The sequence below is a fragment of the Ptiloglossa arizonensis genome, chromosome 6 (assembly GCF_051014685.1).
Source record: "Ptiloglossa arizonensis isolate GNS036 chromosome 6, iyPtiAriz1_principal, whole genome shotgun sequence".
NCBI lineage: Eukaryota > Metazoa > Arthropoda > Insecta > Hymenoptera > Colletidae > Ptiloglossa > Ptiloglossa arizonensis.
In genome coordinates this window covers 23,042,231-23,066,447 of record NC_135053.1, presented here as the reverse complement: position 1 = coordinate 23,066,447, position 24,217 = coordinate 23,042,231, and the positions used below count along the sequence as shown (strand labels likewise).

Below are 24,217 nucleotides of genomic sequence, written 5' to 3'. Positions count from 1 at the left end.
TCGCAACACGCGTTTCACGGTTTCTTTTGCGTCGAGTATCGTTGTTTTTGGGGCGACTAGTTTTCTTTCGTCGACGCCATCTTGCAATGTGTATATATACGTATAGACACCGAGACGCGTCGAGAATATTCGTAATGAAACATCGTCGCGATGCGATCGACTGTACAGGAGTTTGTTCAGTTTCTTTCCTGTTGTTGCTTCGATCGTAACTGAAGTATCGTTCGGTTCGTTCTGAAAGGAAACAATAACAGAATTGGCCACGTAGGACTACACCGATTGCGTTACACCGTGGACGATCTATTTCGATCTTGAGAACACGTGTCCTTCGAACGGAACTTTCCTGTTACGTTTCCCGGATCGTGCACATCGATACAAACACACACACACAGACACACATCGATATACACACGCACGCACGGACGATCCAATTCCGGGAATTTCGAACGTGGAAATCACCGTCGAGAGCAAAAGAATTCATCCGGACGTAGAAAAATAAATCGATCGGTGGAAGAAGATCCTCTCTCGTTACGCGTGCGGTTTTCTTGCCCGCGGTCTTGCTACCAATCGGCGGGCCACGTTCGTTCCTTCGTTCCTTCGTTCGTTGGTTCGTTCTTTCGGCTGTCAGAAAAGTATCCGGGACCCGTTCTAAAAAAAGAGAACGACGAAATTTCCTTCGAAGTTAATACTCGTTCATCGGGACGTGAGGTTCTCTCGCCTGTCGCGTTCGATGTCGACGGTCTCGATGGCACGGAACTCGAACGATTACGTCGTCTTCCACGCGGAGCGGGTCTCGGGTCCGGTCGTTGACGCGACGTCGTGCGTGGATAATTGTGCCCGGGCCTTCCGAGAGGGCGGCTCGTGAGAAATTAATCTCGGCATTATTGCTACGCCGGTGTCTCGGTGCCGCTTTATTTTCGACACGTGGCCCGACCCACTCGTTACCGCTAAATCCACTCGGGCGGTGCTCCACCTTTTATCTACACCGCGTGGGTCCATACGGACCCGGTGGGGTACATCGTTCGATCGCACCGTTGTTACCATCCTTGGACAAAGAAACGTTGGACGACAGGGTAGAATTATTCTTTAAAATATTTGCGATGGTACCAAGATTCATTCTAATGGTGTGCGTGGGTCTCTAGGGACCCGGAGGGAACCTTGCATCGTTGTTACCATTTGTGTACAATGAAAAGCGAGACAAGCGGTAGAATCGGCCTCCAAAATATTTGCGACGTTATGAGGATATACTCTAGTGGTACGCGACCTTTGCTGTACCCCGCGTGGGTCTCTAGGGACCCGGAGGGACCCTTGCATCGTTGTTACCATCCGTGGACAATGAAAAGCGAGACAAGTGGTAGAATCGGTTTCCAAAATATTTGCAATGTTACGACGATACACTCTAGTGGTATTCGACCTTTGTTGTACCCCGCGTGGGTCTCTAGGGACCCGGAGGGACCCTTGCATCGTTCGATCGTATCGTTATTACGATCCGTGGACAAAGAAACGCGAAATAAAGTGGTAGAATTATTCTCTAAAATATTTGCGATGCTACGACGATCCACTCTAGTGGTGTTCGAGCTTTGCTATAGTCCGCGTGGGTCTCTCGCGACCCAAGGACTCCGCATCGATCCAGCATCATTGTCGCGACCTGTGAACAAAGAAAAATGCGAAAAAAACGATAGAATCTTCCTCCAAATTATTTGCAATGTTACGACGATCCATTCTAGTGGTGTTCGAGCTTTGCTATTGTCCGCGTGGGTCTCTCGCGACCCAAGGAGACCTCCGCATCGATCCAGAATCATTGTCACGACTTGTGAACAAAGAAAAATGCGAAAAAACGATAGAATCTTCGTTCACAATATTTACGTTGCTTTTGTCACCGTCGTCCGAACCGTCACGTTCCAAGGTACCTTCTTCTCGAACCTCTCGATCGTCCGTTCGATCGTTTCGTAGAATTTTATCGGCGCTGGAGCCCCGAAGGCCCTGTTTCGTCCGATTTACACGATCGTCCCGCGTTTCAATTAGTATCAATCCAGGACAAAGCACTTCGGTCGTTGAACGTCCGCGCGATCGCCTCCAGCACTTTGTTCCGCGGTCATCCGCGCCTTTGCGGGAAACGATCGAGTAGCCCTCCGCGAGTAGCCCTTTCGCCATGCACGAAAATGTACTCGAACTAGAGTTAGGTGCAGAACTAGAAAAACGCACCAATGGATAACACACGAAACGGAGAACCATTCGAGTGGATTCACGCGTCGATGGCTCTGTTTTCAGCGAAGTGTGGAAAATTATACAACGTTCAAACTATGGCCCGTAAACGTATTACTATTTCCATCGAACCAAATACGTATCTTCGAAGTGGAGGGGAAATTAATTCACGAGTAGCATTTTAAAAATTACCCACGACAATCGTAGACAAAGACACCGTTAACTATCGAGCAATCTTAAAAAGAAGTTCAAAACGATCCAGATCGACCACTTCGGTAGCTCCCTTGTTAAAATTCCTAACACCGGATAGTCTCGGTCGTAATCGAACTCGTAATCGTTTCCCGATTATTTTTCCAATGTTTCATCCCGCGAGCGAGGATCGTCGCAATTTCGATAAGTTCCGTAAGCGCACTACGGAGGCTAAATGCAGAAATACCTTGCGGCGTCGGCAGACGATGACGTCGGCCATATTGTCATCGTAAAGTGCGCCTCTTGGCAGAAACCTCGCACCCCTCCGAGACGAGGCACTCGGAACACAGAAACGAGAAACCGTGCAATTATTTTCGAGCTTTCGAACCGCGTTCCGAAACGGAAAGAAATTTTTCGCGAATCCTCTCGCTCGCGCGTACCGACGGGTAGGAAGATTAATTTCAACGTCGTCGATTTTCTCGTATTTACGCGCGTAAGCAACGCCAGAAATCCCTCGGTGATTTTATTTAATTTTGCCGCGCCGGTTCCGCGCGTACATCGACGGTTTCGTTAATATTGATTTTACCGAGGCGTGATTTTCGATTTCTTCGATAGGTTTTGACGCGCGTCGGGCTCCGCTCCTTCGACAGGCCCGAGAGATGTTATCAATGGACCAACGGGCGTTTCGCGCCGATTGACTGACGTCCCACGTAATTACGCGGTAGACGCGTGTCGTTCCACCGAATAAAATGATTTCCGAGTCGGTGATGGGACAACGAGGGGTCTCCTCTCGAGATCCTTTTTTTTTTTTTTTTTCGCACGCTACTTTCTCACGGTTCGCGGTCCTCGTTTCGAAATTTCGATATCTAAACTACCAGACTGCTCTTGGAATTTAAAATTCCAAACTTTCGCCGGACGAGGTTTTTGAAATTCTGGTCTTCGATGAGAAATTTTACATTTCTCGTTCCGTTACCGTACGTCCTATTTGTACAATTTGGGAATAAAAAATATATATTGTGAAAAGGGAAAGATTTGGTCCGCAATGGGGTAGAAATTGTGCGAGTCAATTTTGGAGAATTATTACATTTGAGATTGTCGATGGGTGATTGTCATTTTTTGTTCCGTTACTGTACGTCATTGTTGCACAATTTGCGAATAAACAATATAAACTGTGAAAAGGGAAAGATTTGATCCGCAATGGGGTAGAAATTGTGCGAGTCAATTTTGGAGAATTATTAGATTTGAGATTGTCGATGGATGATTGTCATTTTTTGTACTATTACCGTGCGTCCTTGTTGCACAATTTGCGACTGAAAAATATATACCGCGTAAAGAAAAACATTCGGTCTATAATGGGGTAGAAATTGTGTGAGTCGACTTTGGAGAATTATTAAATTCGAGATCATCAATGGATGATTATCTAACGAAGGTTACGATTGTCGTCTCGGAATTTAAAATTCGAAACTTTCATGAGACAAGGTTTTTAAAAGCCTTCTCCTTCTTCCATGAGAAATTTTTTCACTTCTGGTTCCATTACCGCACAATTTGCGAATAAAAAATATACACCGCGTAAAGGAAAACATTCGGTCCACAATAGAATAAAAGTCGTACCAGTCGACTTTGGAGAATTATTAAATTCGAGATCATCGATGAATGATTATCCAACGAAGTCGTCTCGGAATCTAAAATTCGAAACTTTCACGAGACAAGGTTTTTCAAATCCTTCTCCTTCAATAAGAAATTTTACATTTCTCGTTCCATTACCGTACGTCCTTCTTACACAATTTGCGAATAAAAAGCTCCACAACGGTATAAAAATCGTACGAATAAATTTTTCCGAATAGTTAAATTCGAGATCGTCAATGAGTGATTGTCCAATCAAAGCTCGCAATTGTCGTCTCGAAATCTAAGATTCAAAACTTTCGCGAGACAAGGTTTCTCAAATCCTTCTCCTTCAATAAGAAATTTTACATTTCTCGTTCCATTACCGTACGTCCTTCTTACACAATTTGCGAATAAAAAGCTCCACAACGGTATAAAAATCGTACGAATAAATTTTTCCGAATAGTTAAATTCGAGATCGTCAATGAGTGATTGTCCAATCAAAGCTCGCAATGGTCGTCTCAGAATCTAAAATTCAAAACTTTTAGAAGACAAAGTTTTTCAAATCCTCCTCCTTCAACAAGAAATTTTACATTTCTCGTTCCATTACCGTACGTCCTTCTTACACAATTTGCGAATAAAAAGCTCCACAACGGTATAAAAATCGTACGAATAAATTTTTCCGAATAGTTAAATTCGAGATCATCCATAGATGATCGTCCAATCGAAGCTCGCGGAATCTAGAGAGTAGAAAGTTCGCTAAAAGTATTTCGTTCGCTTCGGTATGGATGCAGTAACTAGTTAAATAAGAAAGTTTCGCTCTCGGTAGTCGTTCGCGGTGCGACGAGGGTAGGGATGAGATGAAGTCGTTACGAAAACATCCCCCGAAACGGCTGTCTCTTTGATTCACCGTTTCCTGCGGCTCGACGGCCGATTTCGTTGTATTTTCGTCCGCGTGCTCTTTCCACGTTTCGTTGGCCCCTCCGTCGTGCTTTTCCTCTCTCAACCCCCGATATCCACGGGCCTGTCTTACTTTCTTACGACTCCCTCGTTTTTTTCTCCCGTCCCCCTCCCTCTCGCACACTTTTTTCCTCTTTTTCTCGCGTCTTCCACTTCGCGAGCTTCGTCCACGCGCCCGAAGAAAAACATTTCGGGTGTCTCCCGGGTGGTAAGCCGTGTACACGGTTAAGCGTAATCGCGAAAGCTGTTGGCAAAGTACGCTCCTCGAACGTTCACCGCGACTCATAGGTCTGGATTAGATCCTCGTTGGCGATAGGAAGATGTAAGTCGGACCAATTTGTCTTCTTACATTTTTATCTTTTTTTTTTTATTGTTTTGCATATTCTGTATCGTTTAAAGTCTATGGGACTCGATGGTCACGGGAGCGGAGAAAAATGTTGAATTTCTGTATCTTCTTTCATCGATTCCACGGAAACGTTACTCGTTGGAGTTTCGATCGGGATGAGATAGTATCGATGTTACGAAGCGCGAAACAACGATCTCGAATTCGACGTTCTTGTTCGAACGATCGAACGGGAAGATGATTCGCCAGAGTCGGTTCAAAAGTATCCGTACGAACGCGCCTACAAGAATAGATTCGCTCTTCCTTTTAGACCAATGGTGTACAGTACGAAGCTTCGTCATAGCGACCCCATTAACAGAATCTGCAAACTGGCAAATAGCCTAAGTCGCAGCCTTGACTTTTTTTTCAGACACTCGCCGGGTTCGTTTAGACGTTAACGGAACATTGATTGAAATACAGCTGGATGCGCGTGGATGTAACCGATCGCGGCGCGTTGTATTATCGTAACGCAGGGTCAATTCCGTTCGTAACCGAAACAAATGAATGGATCGAAACGATAAGCAGACGAATCGAGCTACGGGCAAAGTTCAATTATCGCGGCAGTGGTATACGTTCAGATCTAGATTCACCTGTCGATATTTTTTACGCGTAGAATCTACAGGATGTTTATAAAGATTGCGAGAATAAAGTTCCCGCTCTCTCGAACATTCGCCATTTTTAATATCGAGCATTGCGATCGGTTATCGGATCGTCGAGTTAGATCTGGCTCGATCTACGAGAATTTTTTACTTAGGATGGAATATACAATGTGTTCATCAATTACAGATCGGTTGATCTACGATTATTACGATAGACAAACTATGTAGATCAGTTGATCTATCATTATTACGATACATAAAATATGTAGATCGGTTGATCTACAATTATTACGATACACAAAGTATGTAGATCGGTTGATCTACAATTATTACGATACACAAAGTATGTAGATCGGTTGATCTACCATTATTACGATAGACAAACTATGTAGATCGGTTAATCTACCATTATTACGATACATAAAATATGTAGATCGGTTGATCTACAATTATTACGATACACAAACTATGTAGATCGGTTAACCTACAATTATTACGATACACAAACTACGTAGATCGGTTAGTCTACCATTATTACAATACACAAACTACGTAGATTGGTTAATCTACTATTATTACGATACACGAACTATGTAGATCGGTTAACCTACGACTGTTACGATACACAAAATATGTAAATTGGTTAATCTACAATTATTACGATACATGGGCTACGTAGATCGGTTAATCTACCATTATTACGATACACAGACTACGTAGATCGGTTAACCTACCATTATTACGATACACAAATTACGTAAATCGGTTAATCTACAATTATTACAATACACAGACTACGTAGATCGGTTAATTTACAATTATTACGATACACAAACTTTATAGATCGGTTAATCTACCATTATTACGATACACAAACTTTGTAGATCGGTTAATCTACCATTAGTACGATACACAAACTTTGTAGATCGGTTAATCTACCATTATTACGATACACAAACAACGTAGATCGGTTAATCTACAATTATTACGATACACAAACCACGTAGATCGGTTAACCTACAATTATTACGACCGATCGCCGTAGAACCATAATGGCGGCGAGTAGATTTCTCGTAGATTTTCGTCCTAACCTCCGTTGGAAAACACGAACGGAGCAGAAATACGTTAACACGTTCTCGAAAATTGAAGCTCGGGTCGTTCCTCGCGAAGCTGGTAAATCGAGCGTCCATTCCGTGCACCGCCCAGGTGCGTGTCCGCCTTAAGGTGCGCGTGCGTTTCCGCGGGCAGATTTATGCACCGAACCGAGAAGACGAGAGCGCGTAGATTTAACGCGCGCTACTACGACCCAGTTACTCGCGATCGAAGCTGGGTAAAATTGTTATTCGAACGAAAAATGCAAGCACGGTTTACACGATCGGACGGTTCGATTGTTCTCGAGATCAACTTCCGGTATCGTTCGCACCCTTTGTTGCATTTTCGCGGTACCAAAAGCGGCAACTATTTCGCTGGTCGTTGCTCACGGGGAGATTCTACGGCTCGACGTAAACGAGAAAAGTTTCATGCTTCATTTACAAGAGAAAAAGTCTCGAAAGTTTCCATTATTCCACAATTTCATCGTTCTTAATTTTCGTCCACCATCGAGCGATGATATCTTCCCGATTCCAATTTCCATCGCGAAATTTCGTCCACGTTGCGTAAATTTCGATGACTCAGTCTCCGGGGAACCGTCGTCTCGGCGCGCAAAAGTTCTTAAAAAGTGTAAAATTATCCAAAAAAAAAAAGAAAAGAAAAGAAAAGAATAACATGTACACGCGAGGCGAGAAGAAGCACAACGGTTCGCTAGCGGAGTTTAATTATTTTTCTCTTTCGCGCGGAAACTGGAGTTCTTCTTCTCTCGCGGGGACACGCGGAGGACCACTCGGCCCAGGAACAGAGAACAGAGACAGACGGACGGACGGACGTGAAGCAAATACCCCCGGTGTGGCTCTCCTCGCTCCTTTATCTCTCGTCATCACTTTCTCCTCGGCGCGTGATTTACGCCCGGTCTTGTCTTTCTTAATTAGGTTAAGGTTCTCCATCGGTCCTCCTTTGCAGCACCGAGGAGAAAAAGAACCCCGCTTCCGATACGACCGCGAAACTCACTCGGACACCCTTGTTGAACATTAATCGAGGCGCTGTTGGTATTGTACCTTCGCGCACGATTTATACCTTCGCGCGAACCCACGGCTTTCGGGGAACCAGCTTTTCGCCGAAATTTATCGCGTATTTACGTCGCTTGTTCCTCACGGTGTTGTTCCAGCGATGTTGTTCCCGCCTCGCGCGCGAGATCGCGCCTGCTTTACAAGGTACAGGGCGATTCGAAAATCGTGTCGGCGGGTACCACGCTTCGGGGACACTACGAAACCGTCCCGATAGACGACCCTGTTCGAGTTACGGCAACGATCGCGTTAACATTGTTCTTCCTCGACCCGATTTTCATTCACGACACGGCTCCAAGTTTCTTCTTAACCCCAAGATCGCTCAGAGCTCACTCTCCTCGTCAAAGTTTCTTCTCGGAAACATTATACGGTTTCTTTTTATGTTCTTTAAGGAAATATATTCGTACAAGGGTTTGTTTTTATTTTTTTTGAAGAAAATATATTCGTATGTACAAACGTGGATGAGACTCACCTGTTTCTTCTTAACCAAGGAGCCCTAAGTTTCTTCTCAATCTCAAGATTGGTCAGAGCTCACTCTCCTCGTCAAAGTTTCTTCTTGGAAACATTGTAGGGTTTGTTTGTAATATTTTTAAGAAAATGTATTCGTACAAGGGCTTGTTTTTAGTTTTTTCAAGAAAATATATTCGTACGTACGTACGTGAACAAGACTCACCTGTTTCTTCTTAACCAAGGAGCCCTAAGTTTCTTCTTAATCTTAAGATTGGTCAAAGCTCACTCTCCTCATCGAAGTTTCTTCTTGGAAACATTGTAGGGTTTGTTTCTAATATTTTTGAGTAAATGTATTCTTACAAGGGCTTGTTTTTATTTTTTTCAAGAAAATGTATTCGCATATACGAATGTGGACGAGACTCACCTGTTTTTTCTTAACTAAGGAGCTTTAAGTTTCTTCTCAATCTCAAGATTGGTCAGAGATCACTCTACTGGTCAAATTTTCTTCTCAGAAATATTATACGGTTTCTTATTATTTTCTTTAAGGAAATATATTCGTACAAGGGTTAGTTTTTATTTTCTTCAAGAAAATATATTCGTACATACGAACGTGGATACCTGTGGTTCTTACCTGTGACCCAATTTCCTTACCACGAGTCTCACACAATATTGTAGGCTAAAAGGTTAATTTTGAGTCCAACTCCTTTTTCTAAAGAGAGATTAATAGAATTTTTAAGTGATGTCGGGTATAGTGTGTCTTAAGAAACGCGGCATCCAAAATTAAATATTAAAAAATCGTACGATATTCGGATAAACTTGGTGCCAAACTTCGGCGCCACGTAGCACTCGCAGATCCACGATTATTAAGAATATTTCGCCTTAAAAGTTTAGCACTTTCAACAACCCTTTGTATATACACAACACGGTGCTTCGTGTTCTCAGAAAGAAACTGATGTAAGTGTCTAGAAAGTTCGTCAACGAAGTGTTTATTTAACTGGCGATTTACGAAAAGATGTACAGACGAAAGAAAACACTATTATCCTCGTTATTACAGATTTCACTACCTTCACGATAAACGTTAAGTCCACGAATCTCGCCATTTTTGGGCCGCCCTGTGCGACAACATCTTTGGAATTTCTAACGACTCGCGCGATTCCATTTTGTCGCAAAACGTCGTAAATCTTGCCGCGTTTCGATCTCCCCGTCCAGAGTGTCTTTTTTCCCTTTTTTTCTTCTTCTTCTTCTCACAGTGTCCACGGTGGTCGATAAAAAAAAATATAGCAGGAGGATTGGCATCGTTTTAAGTAGTAACCGCCTTCTACGTCGCGGTTGGTCGGCCATTGCGTAGTTGCAGTCGCCGAAGGCCGTTCTAGGTCGTTCGGTAGTTGCCATTAGGCAATGCTTCTCGCACTGGTTACCTTACGCAGTTAATTCGACGCGACTTTCGTCCTTGCGGGGATTGAGAACGCGTCGATTCTCTCGAATCGCTCGTAACCTTTCGTCCATTGTACCATTTCGGACGTCTCGAGTCGCGGCTCGAGTTTAACGCTTCCGAAAGAAAAGAAAGAAAGGAGAAACAAAAGATCTCGAAACATCGTCTGTCGCTTATATTCGCGGCGATGAAACGTAAACGCGACGCGGAACCGTCGAGAGATAACGATTCAGACGGTAGTTTCATATCGTGGCAACTAGGAGCGTTTAAACACGTTTCCAAAGACTTTTGTAAGCCGATACCTCGTTCCGATGTTTATAAATAGCGATGCACCTAACCCAGTCTCGGTGGCTCGATTTTTACGCGTTGCGACCAGAGCCTGAAACGGTAACGATGGCGATCATTTCGCGATACACCTCGAGTATTACGCTAATTCACATTTCGTTCTTTTGTTTACAAATAGGAGGGATATTGGTTGGTTTCCAGGGAGACGTTCCCTGCCTCGCATAATGTCACAATGTCAATGACAAGTGACATTGTGGCTCCTGCTCGACTTTTATACATTGAGAGGAACGGTTACTCCAAAATTGTACACGAAGCAAATGATTGTAACTGTGATAGTTAAGGCATTTGGGTTTCGTTGACAGACGTTTAAAACTGTATTATTCTTTGGTAAATTCATGTCGGATATTCTCTCGAAATTGCACATTACGAGTTGTCAATTAAAAAGAGAAACAATCTCCAGTTACTGCGATGTTTGCATCCGGATGAAATGCTCCCATAATTAAACGTTCTATTCTTTTCCGAAACTATCTTGCTCCGCTCGAACTTCTCTCGAAATTAAACACTACAAGTTGTCAATTAAAAAAAAAAACAATATCCACTTACTACGGTGTTTGCACCCGGCTAAAATGCTCCAATAATTAAACGTTCTATTCTTTTCCGAAACTATCTTGGTCCGCTCGAAATTCTCTCGAAATTGCACACTACAAGTTCTCAATTTAAAAAAAAAAAAAAATAATCTCCAGTTACTACGGTGTTTGCATCCGGCTGAAATACTCCCATAGTTAAACGCTCTATTCTTTTCCGAACCTATCGTGCTCCACTTTAAATTCTCTCGAAATTGCACACTGCGACGACCACGGACAAAAGTTGCCAATTTAAAAAAAAAAAAGAAAACAATCTCCACTTACTACAGTGTCGAACGCTCCCATAGTCGAACGTTCCCATAGTCGAACGTTCCATTCCATACCGAATTTTTCGATCGTTCCCCGCTCGATGTAACGACGCGCTCTAAAATCGCCCCGATGCGTTTTCAGCAGCGGTACGATATATTCGTCACGTGTTCCAGGAGAAACCACCACGCCGTCGTAAAATCCGAGGCGCAGGGATTGTTTCGGGTGCTCGCAGCCGGCCGGACGTTCACGGGGAAAACCTCGTGGGGAATTTATGAACTTGTAAGGTACGTTCTCGCATGGCGCAACAGCCACCCAGAACTCAATAAAATGTACTTTCGTTACTTTCTCGCGGTCCCTTTTCCCCGCCAGGTTCCTCCGCTCCGCCCTCGTCCCTCGTACGGTCGTTTATTTGTCGGTCCGCGCGCGATAAAACCGCTCCTCCGTGCTCCTCCTCGGTGCTCTCTCGCGAGAGCCGCGCCCCTCTCCTCCGCATCTCCGCGCCTTTTCATTTAAACGGGCCGCCGCTCGTAACAAGAAACGCTGGAAAAAGCCCGTCCGCGCTTCGGTTACGAGATATACCCCCTTTTTAACGATCGCACTTAACCGCGCCTTTTCGCGCTGACGTACGGGTGCCCGCGAAATTTGCGATCGCCGCCGCGGCCGACGACGATGTCGCGTATAAATACGAAACCTTTAACAGCGGTGCCGTGGGGACCTCTCCGGAAACTTTCCGCCCGTGTTCCTCGCGAAACTTTGAAGTTCGGTTAAGTACCTTTATAAATCCTCCCGGGAGGAGAGAGACCCCTTTCCGCGTTAATAATAATCGCGGTAATTTTATCGCCGAGGGGGTAATAATAATCGCTTTTAACGCGGCTAACATCGTTTTAGAGATATCGAGTTTTACGGTTTGTCCCCCATCCCCCTCTGCGCATCCTTCTGTGAGAAACTTCAACGACTTCGTGACTCTCGAGGAGGACGAGAGTAAGATTGTCGTGGATGCAACGATTTTACGTCACTTTGCCAATTTGTGTACAGTAGTTGAGTTTCGGTGCATTTTTGTATATTTTAGGTACGCGTGTATAATTGCGTCAGAGTAATTTGTATTTTGTTGATTACCTGCCCTGGATCTCGGGACGGGTATACCTTCGCGAGACATTCGGATCTCCAGGTGGGTTCAGCTTCTGTGATTTCTCACCTCGATATTACGACAATCGAACCCTCGGTAATAGTTTCTTAATCCCTTGCTCTACGATTTAAGTTCCAATAGCGTCAGTTCGATCATGTATTGAACCGTTTCAGCCGAGCGTTCAAAGTTGTCCAATCGCGCACGATTTACCGGAATGTATATACACGTGATACAAGTGGTTCAATTTTGGAATAATTTGGAATCGTCGGTGAACGAACAAGAGCTCTCAACGCGTAGAAGTCGTTTTGGGGCGCGAAAGTTTTATTCTACTCACTATACTTTTCTAATCTTAATTTGTCAAACATCTCGCGGTACCTCGCTGATAAAAATAAGGGAGAAAATCGACCAGCGTGACCGAGCTCTTAACGCGTAGAAGTCGCTTCGGAGCGTGCAAGTTTTATTCTATTTACCACACTTTCCTAACCTTAATTTTTCAAACATACGTGGTACTTTGCTGATAAAAATACGGGAGAAACTCTACCAACTTGACCGAGCTCTCAACGCATAGAAGTCGTTTCGAAGCGTGCAAATTTTATTCTATATACTACACTTTTCTAATCTTAATTTTTCAAACATACGTGGTATTTTGCCGATAAAAATACGCGAGAAACTCGACCAACTTGACCGAGCTCTCAACGCATAGAAGTCGTTTCGAAGCGTGCAAATTTTATTCTATATACTACACTTTCCTAATCTTAATTTTCCAAACATCTTGCGGTACCTTGTCGATAAAAATACGCGAGAAAATCGACCGGTGCAAACTAAAGAGTTTCACGGTTCATCGAACGACGTGTAACCGAGCTCTCAACGCGTAGCAGCCGTTTCAGAGCACGAAAGTTTTATTCCACTTACTACACTCCTCTAACCTTAATTTTTCAAACATTTCGCGGTACCTTGCCGATGAAAATACGCGATAAAATCGAGGAGTCGATTCGCACGAGTTTCACGGTTGGTCGAACGAGGCGTAATCGAGCTCTCAACGCATGGAAGTCGTTTCAGAGCACGAAAGTTTTATTCCACTTACTACACTCCTCTAACCTCAATTTTTCAAACCTCTCGCGGTACCTTGCCGATGAAAATACGCGAGAAAATCGAGGAGTCGATTCGGCGAGTTTCACGGTTGGTCGAACGAGGCGTAACCGAGCTCTCAACGCGTAGAAGTCGTTTCGGGGCACGGTTGCGTAATTCCGGCGAACGCAGAGAAGGTCGACGGTAGGTCGCGGCAATGTTTTCGAATTTTTCCCTCCCCGTGCCGCGATGGCGTCTGCTTCTCACGGATTCCGTTCGGCGAGCGTCGGCACGGTCTATGGTCAAACTATAAAGGCCATCTGTTCGCTTTTAGAGTCTCCTTTATACCGCACGGTGACGTCACCCAGCGCGAGAGATAAACGAAGAGACGACGAACGCCCACTCGCTCCTCGCTATCGTTCCTCCTTGTCCTCCAACGTCTCGCGCGAGTCGTATCCCGCGCCCCGTTTTCGTGTTTCCCACTTTCTTCTCTAGGCGTCAAATTCCGACCGCGCGCAATCTTTTCGATATTTCGGAACAAACATTCTAACCTAACCAATTTGTACCAAACACCACCGATACCTTATCCAAGAGAATAGAGATCCATTGGCGCATAGTATATATACAATAGTTTCTGTTAAAAAAGATCCTTCGTCGAGGAAGCACTTTTTGCAGAGGTGATTAATGGTACTGTTGTAAAACGTCAAAAATTAGGACGATTTCTTACTATTCTATTTAAAATACCATTCTTGAGAGTTTTATAGCTTCGAGGATAATTTACGAGAATTGAAAAAGAAACAAATAAATATACCACTAACGAGAAATTGGTAGGTTAGATGAAAGTTACGAGTAACCTATTTCACAATGGAAGATTTTCAAGACACTTGGAGTTTTTGTCCATCGAAACACCGGACCGTGTTATACGAGCTCGGTTTTAACGACCGTTCGCCTAATCGTCGCCGAACCGGGTTTCGAGGAAAGTTGCGCGCGACTGGAGACGGTTTTGGCACCGACGACCATGGCTGGACGTTATCGTCGTTCGTAAATCAATGGGCGTACTCGTCCATTTTGTGCGGAGCTTTGTTTTACCTAGACGTGTCCCAGTCGGGATCGATAGATGTTCCGAAAGCTTCGTTCGACACTGTTCAACACGATTCGGAGTGTCCTTTGGCGACCCTGCACGACCTTGAGTCGTATTTCATTGCGTTCGTGTTGCATTTATCGAAAGTCGAATGAAAAAAGTTCCTTGTGAGCTGGTAAAACATGGAAAGAAACTTTACGAGGAAAAGTTCACCGGTACGGTACCATTTCTCTTCGTTCGTATCGATTTCTCGATGAAATCGATACTTGGCGAGATGTCTCATATTTTTTACAAGCCATTACTTGCTTTACTATCTTCCTTTTATTTCCGTGGAAAGAAACACGCGATTCCACTTAACTATAATTTCGATTACGATTGATAACTAATAGATTGTTCAATAAGTTTCGTCGTTCGATAAAACTTATGGAACAGTACTGTTCAAGCTAGTATTATACTGTTCAATAAGTTCTATCAAACGAGTGTTCAATGTAGTATTGCTCAACCTAGTCCTATACTGTTTGACAAGTTTTATAGAACGACTGTTCAATGTAGTGCTGTTCAATCTAGTACTATACAGTTCAATAAGTTTAATCGAATGACTGTTCAATGTAGTACTGTTCAACCTAGTACTATACTGTTCGATATGTTCTATCGAACGAATGTTCAATGTAGTACTGTTCAACCTAGTACTATACTGTTCAATAAGTTTTATAGAACGACTATTCAATGTAGTACTATCCAACCTAGTACTATATCGTTCGATAAGTTCTATTGAACGACTGTTCAATGTAGTACTGCTCAACCTAGTACTATACTGTTCGATGAGTTTGATCGAACGACTGGTTCAATATTGTACTGTTCAACCTAGTACTATATTGTTCAATAAGTTCTATCGGACGATTGTTCAATATAATACTGTTCAACCTAATACTATACTGTTCGATAAGTTCTATCGAACGAATGTTCAATGTAATACTGTTCAACCTAGTACTATACTGTTCAATAAGTTTGATCGAACGACTGGTTCAATATAGTACTGTACAACCTAGTACTATATTGTTCGATAAGTTCTATCGAACGATTGTTCAATATAATACTGTTCAACCTAGTACTATACTGTTCAACAGGTATTATCGAACGACAAAACTCAGTGTAACAACCTACTATAGTCGATCGCGCGCAGTAAATGCCTATAGGCGTTCAACGTGCACGTATGCACTCCATACGCGAGGTTTTCCGCGCACAGCGCACGATCTCAAGAAAGAATTCTTATTTTTCGAATACGTGGGTCCGTTTAAAAAATCATAGTCTCGACTTTCACCGAGATACTTTTCCCAATTTCGTAAAATTCCTCTCATGGAACCACGTACCGTGCAACCTCTACGCGTATCGTTCCCGTGACGTTTGACACTAAGTTTCCGGACATTTCTCGCGTCAAATTGACGCGTATAAAGAAGAAACATGTACACCGTATACAGAATTATAAACTTAGAAAAGTTCGAAGAAAATGAATTTCGATACATATTCGTCTCGTTAAATGGATAAAAGTCGGTACAAGTGAGCGAAGAAAAATGTAAACGGTATTCATAATTTACCTCATCGATACAAATGCATCGAAATGACGTGTCTCTTAAACCTAGTGTTAAAAGTACTCGAGTAAACAAAGAACGAAAAAAAAAAAGGATCGAATTCGCGTAGAAACATACTGAACTTCCTTCGATGATTTCCCGCGATCGATGTAAACGCAATTATTTCTCATCGCGTTCCGTCGAACGAGCAACGAGAAAAATTGTCCGCGGTGTCGCGAGCGCCGCGTCGCGGCGCATCGTCGAGACGTCCCGTTTGGCACGTTGGCCCGTAGCCAGAGGCGTCCCGACGCTTCCCGAGAGGGTGGACCGAGTCCGGCCGAAGACGGCGTCCCGGCGTCGAGCGTCGGTTAGTGCGTGTGCGACATGGCTGCGAGGCGCTACGGCGACCTAGACGCCCTCCACCTCGCGATGTGAACACACCCGCAGCGTCCTCGAACGAGATCGCTGAACGATCCTCGACAGTTTCGAAGCCCGCGTGACTCGGCGCCGATCGAGCGGGCACGGCGTCGTCCGGACGGGGACGGAAAAGAAAAAAAAAGAAACCTACCCACTCACACACACACACTTACACACACGAACGAACGAATCGTCGCGTCGACGACCCTCGAGTACCTCGTTCGGGGAAGAATCCGTGGAACGCGGCACCAAGGAGGCCCCTGGACCGTTCTCGGTCCCAATTCTCGGGGTCGCCGCGATCGTCGAACCCTCGTCGACCAGCCCCACGAAGGAGGAAGCAACTGTTTACGTTTCGAGGACTCGACGAAGATTCCTGGGAAGCTCTCTAACCGTGAACCTGTCGGGTGAACCGTTAACCAGGTTAACCTAGAGAACAAGTGCACGCGAGGACCGGCGAGAAGTCGTTTCGGAGACTGTACCATCGGAGGATCTCGCTATAATTGGATGCACGAGAGCTTCCCGAGGGATACGGAAGAAGGAAGAAGTATATCGGTGAAGTTGCGGGAAAGTGAACTCTGAAACTTGCCCTCGGTGACGCACGAACAAACTCGACGACGATGTAACGAAGCGAAGGAAACGAACCGAGTCGAACGGAAGGATCCCGGTGTCTCTTGGTTGGAGACAAGTGGAACGTTTTCGTCCAACCAGCGAGACGAAGTTGCATCGGCTTCGTGGTGATTCGAGATGATTTCCAGGGTTTCACGATATCGCGGTGTATGAAAGAATCTCGATCGCGGACCAGTTGGAGCGTACAGGTACCTCTTCGGGGTGGACGCGTAGGAACGATGTTCTCGTAACTGGCCGTGAAATCGTGACGGGTAACAGTGAGTCGGATAGCCGCGCGAGGACGGTTAGGAGCGAGTATCGTTGGGGTGTTTCGGGTACAGTTTCGTTCGGTTTTCTCCGCGAGAAGTATCGCGAGAAGGGGTTGAAATCTCGGGAATCGAATGGCGCGTCTCCGTCGCGATAAACATGTCGGTGGTGGGCTACGCGGTACGTACGGTGTCGGCGGTTCGCCAGTGATCGACGTTATCCGCGATACACGGTGATCCTTCGTGGCGGTGAGCGCCAATGATCGAACCGGGCAGCGCGTGTAATCCGCTAGGCCGCGCGTCAAGATCGTTTCGGGTGTCGTAGCTCGACAACCGACCGGACAAGTTATGTCGGGCCAGTGACGCGGCCGAAAGCCTTTTTGGAGCGAGGCAGATGTGTCTGTCGACGAAACGGTGGCTTCTACTCCGGCCGCGCGAACACGAAGAGGAAGCCGTGGAACCAGAACAGGAGGAAGAGGACGACGAGGCAGAAAAGGGGGCCGTGACGCCGCCTCCGTCTGAAGAGGACCGCGGGCAGCCTCTCTCGTCGTCGTCGTCGTCGTCGTCGTTTGCAACGCGCCCAACACCAAACCGACGGTTGTGCACGTGCGTTGCGTGGCCGGCGTGCGTGCGTGCCCGTGTCTCTCTGTGTACACAGTGTGTATAGTGCAGGAACTCGACGATGGGATATCGGTGAGGTCACGAGGTCACCGCAGAATGCCTGAGCCGAGGGCGAAGCGCTGTAAACACTGTGACGGTACGCCACCACCGAGCGGACTACGGTTTTTTCTTATGGCTTTCCACGGGATCCACGCGATCCCGTTATAACAACCACCCCCGACTAACGATTAATAAAGTTTTATTCATCACCCGAATCCCGTTTCGTTCACTCATTAACAGCCTTGACTACTTATTAACCCTTACCAACGATCGTCGGTGTTGCTTCGCAACATATCGCTTTGATGTTTTCTGCATCCTGCGTTCGCGGTCCGGGCGATCACGGATCTCGCTTTTCCAACCAGACAGTGTTTTTTCTTTTATTTTGTTGTCTTTTATTTTATTTTTATTTTTTCTTTTGCACGACTTTGTTTTGGTCTTTGTTCGTTTTATTCTTTTTTGGTTTCTCGAGCCGGTGTCTCGACGAGATCGTCGGGTCGCTCGAGATTTACCACGACCGTGACGAGTCGATCACCGTGGTCTTTGTTACCGGTTCGCGAACACGAACGGAATGTACGATTCCACGATGCTTGGCATTCGTGGATTGTTAGTCGCGGGGACAATGATTGTTTACGATCCAAGCAAACTGGGAGGTTCCCTCCAGCGTTCCCGGTATCCGAGAATCGGTATACGTCGCCTGGTTTACCAACCGTTCGAGAAGCTTGCTTTATTTACAACGCTGCGAATGTAAGTTTCACGGCTTCCTCGCGAACTTTACCGTCTCGTTGCTCGGCATCATTAACTCCTAACTATTCGTTGTTACTGTTCTGTTACTGACCCTGTACGTTGCTACTGTTCCTTCAAGGGATGAGACGTTATATTTTACCGTTCCTAGTTAGATCGTTGGAGTTGTATTTACAGCTCAAATATACCGTTTATTCGCAAACGAGAAAATTCACAGGTTCGTGACTGAAACATCAACGTAAGAAACTAAGGACACGTCGTTAATATAATTCCAATCCCAACTGGATGAGCGGTGTGGTGATCCTCCACGAAGGATCACCGTATATCCACCCATTCTGTTGAGAGTTGTCGAATTTTCACTCTAGGTAATATACTCGCGGAAAATTCTACCCCGAAGATTTTCAGTATTTGGACAACCCATTTCGATATTGGTATCCAACAGTCCCGAACTAGACCTAGCCCAACCGAGGACACCCATTATGAATGTTTCACCCGAGAAATTTCCGGACAAAGTAATTGTTCGCGAGTAAATCGTTCCAGACCGAAAATGTTCAGTATCGTGACGAGTAGCCACGTTGATAGCGAATCCTTGGTCGAAATAGTTCTGTTGTAAAGTTCAGATTGTAATATGTAGTTTATTATGATATGCAGGGATCTCGCGTATCCAGTGGTATAGTTTTCGTACATATGAGAATACAAAGTCCGAGGAAACAAGTATACAGTGATATGCCTGGACGTGAACAAGGACAGTGTCGGTGTGGTCTTCGTGACGCTCGACTTGGAATTGAATAGAAACAAACCCAAAAGAAAAGTTCAGATTATAATATGTAGTTTATTATAATATGCAGGGATCTCGCGTCTCCAGTAGTATAGTTTTCGTACATGGAACTAAATCGACTTGGAACTAAATAGAAAAAAAGCTAAAAGTAGCCAAAGCGTTGACCACGTAGCGGACCTTTCCTCGCCAATATGGAGACAGTCCTTAAAACTGACATCAACCATTTGCTATTGTAACGGGACAAATTTCAAACTGTCACTTTGTAGTGAAGGATTCGAGTAGCACTCGAATCCATCAAAGTAAATTGAGTCTGGATTGGTGAGAGTCGCGACGAATCACCTGATCCAAACAATGAACTTTACTTGAAAATTATTCGGACGGGAGAAATTGGTTTGAAACGGACAGCGTAACGACGTGGCGGTTGACTTCAGAATAGACTGCTTTATTCACGAGCTTGGTGGGTTTATATACATATTGTTGTCTTAAAGAATAGTACAAGCGGAAAAGTTTCACAGGTTGGTTTTCGGGTTAACTCTTATCGAAAGGTCGTTCGTCGAATTCAATCTTGGGGATCGGGACCGTTCCGGGTGGTCCGAGATGACGAAGCCATTCGTAGAAATTAGATATCGGAGAATTGGTCACGCTATCGACATCTGGCACTCTTAGTACCATTGTTGCGTTCGTTCCAAGTTCCACACCAGACCCGAGACCCTTGCGGACATTTCGTCGCAAGGTATACGCAAAGTACGGTGAAAGTTCTCGTCCGGTTGAAAATTCGTGGTTAATTAGGGACGAGTAGGAGGCCATTTTATCCGTGGGTCATTTATTCCGCGGCTGTGGCCGGACACTTGGACCAGGCTTGAGGCAGACCAAGGCGAGTGCGCGTAGCGCATTCCAATCGGATGGCAACCACGTCCAACTACACTCCCCTCCGCTTCACCCTCGTCTCGCCTTCCTTCTTCTTTCGTCTCTCGCGCTCCGCGCCGCCAGTATTTTTATCCTCGGTTATTCACCCTCTTATCTGCGAATAGAGGCGCCCCTTATCCACCTGGATTCATGCCTTCTTTCCGCCTCGGTTGCTCGCTCGCACTCGTCCCTTCCGTTGCGCGGCGGCTACCGATCGGCGTTCACGGGTCAATATGCTTCTAATTGTATTCCAAGTTGGTCAGCCGGACCAACGGAAACGTATATTCCCGGTGCAAAAACAATCCTGGCCGTCTATTCGCGAGAATCCGTTCGCCATCGCGGGAAACCTAGTCGATCCTCGCTGGATTAACGTCTTTCGTCTAACGGTGGGTAGGGGGTCGATGTAGATCGACGAAGAGGTACGTTTCTCGTGGAGAAATAATCGCCAATCGTATCTTCGAGAAATTGTTCGTCGTTACACGACGATGAAGACCTTTGTTAAATTATTATCTTTCGTCTAATGGTGGAAAGGGGTCAATGTAGATTGACGAAAATGTACGTTTCTCGTGGAAAAATAATGGCTTCACGTTTCTTCGCGAGAGCATTCGCTATGACGAGGAAACCTGGTAAATTCTTGCTAAATTAACATCTTTCGTTTAACAATGGGAAGGGATCGATATAGATCGACAAAAGCATAAGTTTCTCGTGGGAAAATAATCGCCAATCGTCTCTTCGAGAAATTATTCGTCGCGACACGACGATGAAGACCTTTGCTAAATTGATATCTTTCGACCAACAGTGGAAACAGATCGGTATATTTCTAATTGTATTCTAAGTTGGTCAGTCGAACCAACGAAATCGTGTATTCTCGGTACGGAAACCATTGTAGCCGTTTTTTCGCGAGAGTATTCGGCATGACGAGGAAGCTTAGTAAATTCTTGCTTAATTAATTTCTTTCGTCGAACGTTGGGAAGGGATCGATATAGAAAACGTACGTTCTCGTGGAAAAATAATCGTCAATCGTTTCTTCGAGAAATTATCCGCCATGACACGACGAGAAAGTCTAGAAGATCAGATCCTCGCTAAATTGATACCTTTCGTCGAATAGTGGCTATCGATCGGTGCAAATATGCCTTTAATTGTGTTCCAAGATGATCAGCTGAACCAACGAAAACATTGTTGCACGTATATTCTCAATGCAGAAACAATCGTAGTCGTCTCTTCTCGCGAGAACCGTTCGCCATGACGAGGAAGCCTAGTAGATCTTCTCTAAATTAACATCTTTCGTCTAACGGTGGAAAGGGATCGATATAAACTGACAAACACGTTGTTACGTTTAAAATTTGGTACGTTTTCGTGGAAAAATAATCGCTAATCGTCTCTTCGAGAAATTGTTCGCCATGACACGACGATGAAGACCTTCGTTGAATTGATGTCTTTCGTTCAACAGTGGAAACCGATCGGTATGTATCCAAGTGTATCGCAAGCTGGTCAGTCGGATCGACGGAATATTTCTAGCAACAATAGTAGAATTATTTCTAGCAACAATAAAAAACAATAGTCTTTTCGCTAGACCGTTCGCCGCGACCCAAAGAGGAATACCCTCGTTAAATTGATATCTTTCGTCGAACGTTGGGAACGGATCAATGTTCTTCCAAGTGTAATCGAAGCGGTCAGCCGAACCAACGGAAACGTATATTTCCGATGGAAAAACAATCGCCACCGTTTCTTCGCGAGATTGTTCGCCGCGAGGGACCTCGTAGACGCTCGTTGAATTAACATCTTCCATCGAGAAACGATCGTCGGCCAAAGTACCTCGAGACAACGTTATCCGCCAAATAATCGACTTGGCAACGCTCCTTTCACTTTGTTTATCGCTGGCCACCGACGAATCTCACCGATGTACCGATTGTACTCGAAATCGAACCTCGAGTTTACGGACCACGGGGAGATCGTCGTGAATTACACCGATGCATCGATTATACCTAAAATCGAACCTCGAGTTTACAAAGCACAGAGAGATCATTGAGAATTACACCGATGCACCGATTGTATCCAAAATCGAACTTTGAGTTTACGGATTACGGAGGGAGAATTACACCGATGCATCAATTGTACCCGAAATCGAACCTCGAGTTTACAGAACACGGGGAGATCATCGTGAATTACACCGATGCATCGATTGTACCCAAAATCGAACCTCGAGTTTACGGAGCACGGGGGGAGATCGGGGGTGTCGAGAATTACACCGATGCACCGATTGTACTCGAAATCGAATCTCGAGTTTACGGAGCACGGAGGGAGATCGTTGAGAATTACACCGATGCATCAATTATACCTGAAATCGAACCTCGAGTTTACGGACGATAGAGAGATCGTCGAGAATTGCACCGATGCACCGATTGTACCCGAAATCGAACCTTGAGTTTACAGAGCACGGGGAGATCGTCGAGAATTACACCGATGCACCGATTCTATCCGAAATCGAACCTCGAGTTTACGGACGACAGAGAGATCGTCGAGAATTACACCGATGCACCGATTGTACCCGAAATCAAACCTTGAGTTTACAGAGCATGGGGAGATCGTCGAGAATTACACCGATTTTTCCCGAAATCGAATCTTGAGTTTACAGAGCACGGGGAGATCGTCTAGAATTACACCGATGCACCAATTGTACCCGAAATCGAAACTTGAGTTTACGGAGCACGGGGAGATCGTCGAAAATTACACCGATGCACCGATTTTACCTGAAATCGAACCTCGAGTTTACGGAGTATGGGGAGATCGTCGAGAATTACACCGATTCTACCCGAAATCGAACCTCGAGTTTACGGAGCACGGGGGAAGATCGTGGAGAATTACACCGCGAGATAAAGAATTACACCGCGAGGTAAAGTAGGGAACGGTTCGCGAAACGGAGTTCAACGCCGAGATTAGTTAGCGCGCGGCCAGTTTATTTGAATTTCTTTCCGGATCGATCGCCTATGCAAACACCGTAACATTCGAGGATGGTAACGATCACTTCGGGTATTGGCCTGCTTTTTCTTTTCCAGCGATCTTATTCGGCACGGATCGTTTCGCGGCCGTATCTCTTTTTGTTTTTGGAAACGTCGAAGCGGGATTCGACCAGATGGCCGCGATTAAAAAAAGGATTCGTTCCCTGTCTCTCGTTCACGGTCTCTCTCTCTCTCTCTCTTTCTCTCTTTCTCTGTTGCGCTGGCGCTTCTGACGTTTCCGTTCCGCGATTATGTATCGTCTGCATCGTGGATTCTTAAACAAAATTTTATAAATACCGAGTCGGTTGTACGTTCCGATCACCGCGGAACGTTACGTGTTCGCGTTCCTCGTAAACGTATTATCGTAACAGCTGGGATCGCGAAACGACGGATTCTACGAGGGAAATTCGAAACGTCTCGTGGCATCGAGAGTTTCCATTTGGATAACACAGGACATCCGAGGTCGATTCTCGTCTAGCTATTATGCTTCTTCGTAATTCCTCGTACCTGTACTTCTCGACGCCTCGCGTTCACTTTTCACCAACGCTACGCTATTGAACTCATACACACACACACATATACACACACACATTCCTCCCCCGGTCGATTGGTATCGCGATTTTCATCGTTCGCGCGCTCACGAAACGAAGCTCCCGTACTTTGTAGCTAACGACGCTCTTCCGCTGTCGACGACCTCGTTGACGAGCGAGGGCAGCCGTCGCACCAGGAAGGATCGTCACGGTCGTCGAAAGATCGTCCGAAATAAGGGTCTCCGCGAGAATGCACCGACCGAGCGACCAATCGTCTCTAGAATCGCTTGTTTATCAAAAGAGAACCGCCTCTCGAAC

General features: G+C 45.3%; 1 protein-coding gene across 3 annotated transcripts in view; it reads left to right on the top strand.

The window, feature by feature from the left end:
• LOC143148359 (uncharacterized) overlaps window positions 1-24,217 on the top strand; it is a 506,012-nt gene that overhangs the window by 57,697 nt on the left and 424,098 nt on the right. Inside the window, exon 2 of one of the 3 annotated variants that reach the window (XM_076314644.1) lies at window positions 11,327-11,437. Coding sequence is in view for 2 of the 3 variants with exons in the window: in XM_076314643.1 (XP_076170758.1) it covers window positions 18,003-18,042 (40 nt within the window). In the remaining variant the exon portion in view is untranslated. Of the gene's footprint in view, window positions 1-11,326; window positions 11,438-16,179; window positions 18,043-24,217 lie in introns of those variants that run through there. The other 2 variants (XM_076314643.1, XM_076314645.1) reach the window with 2 other exon arrangements.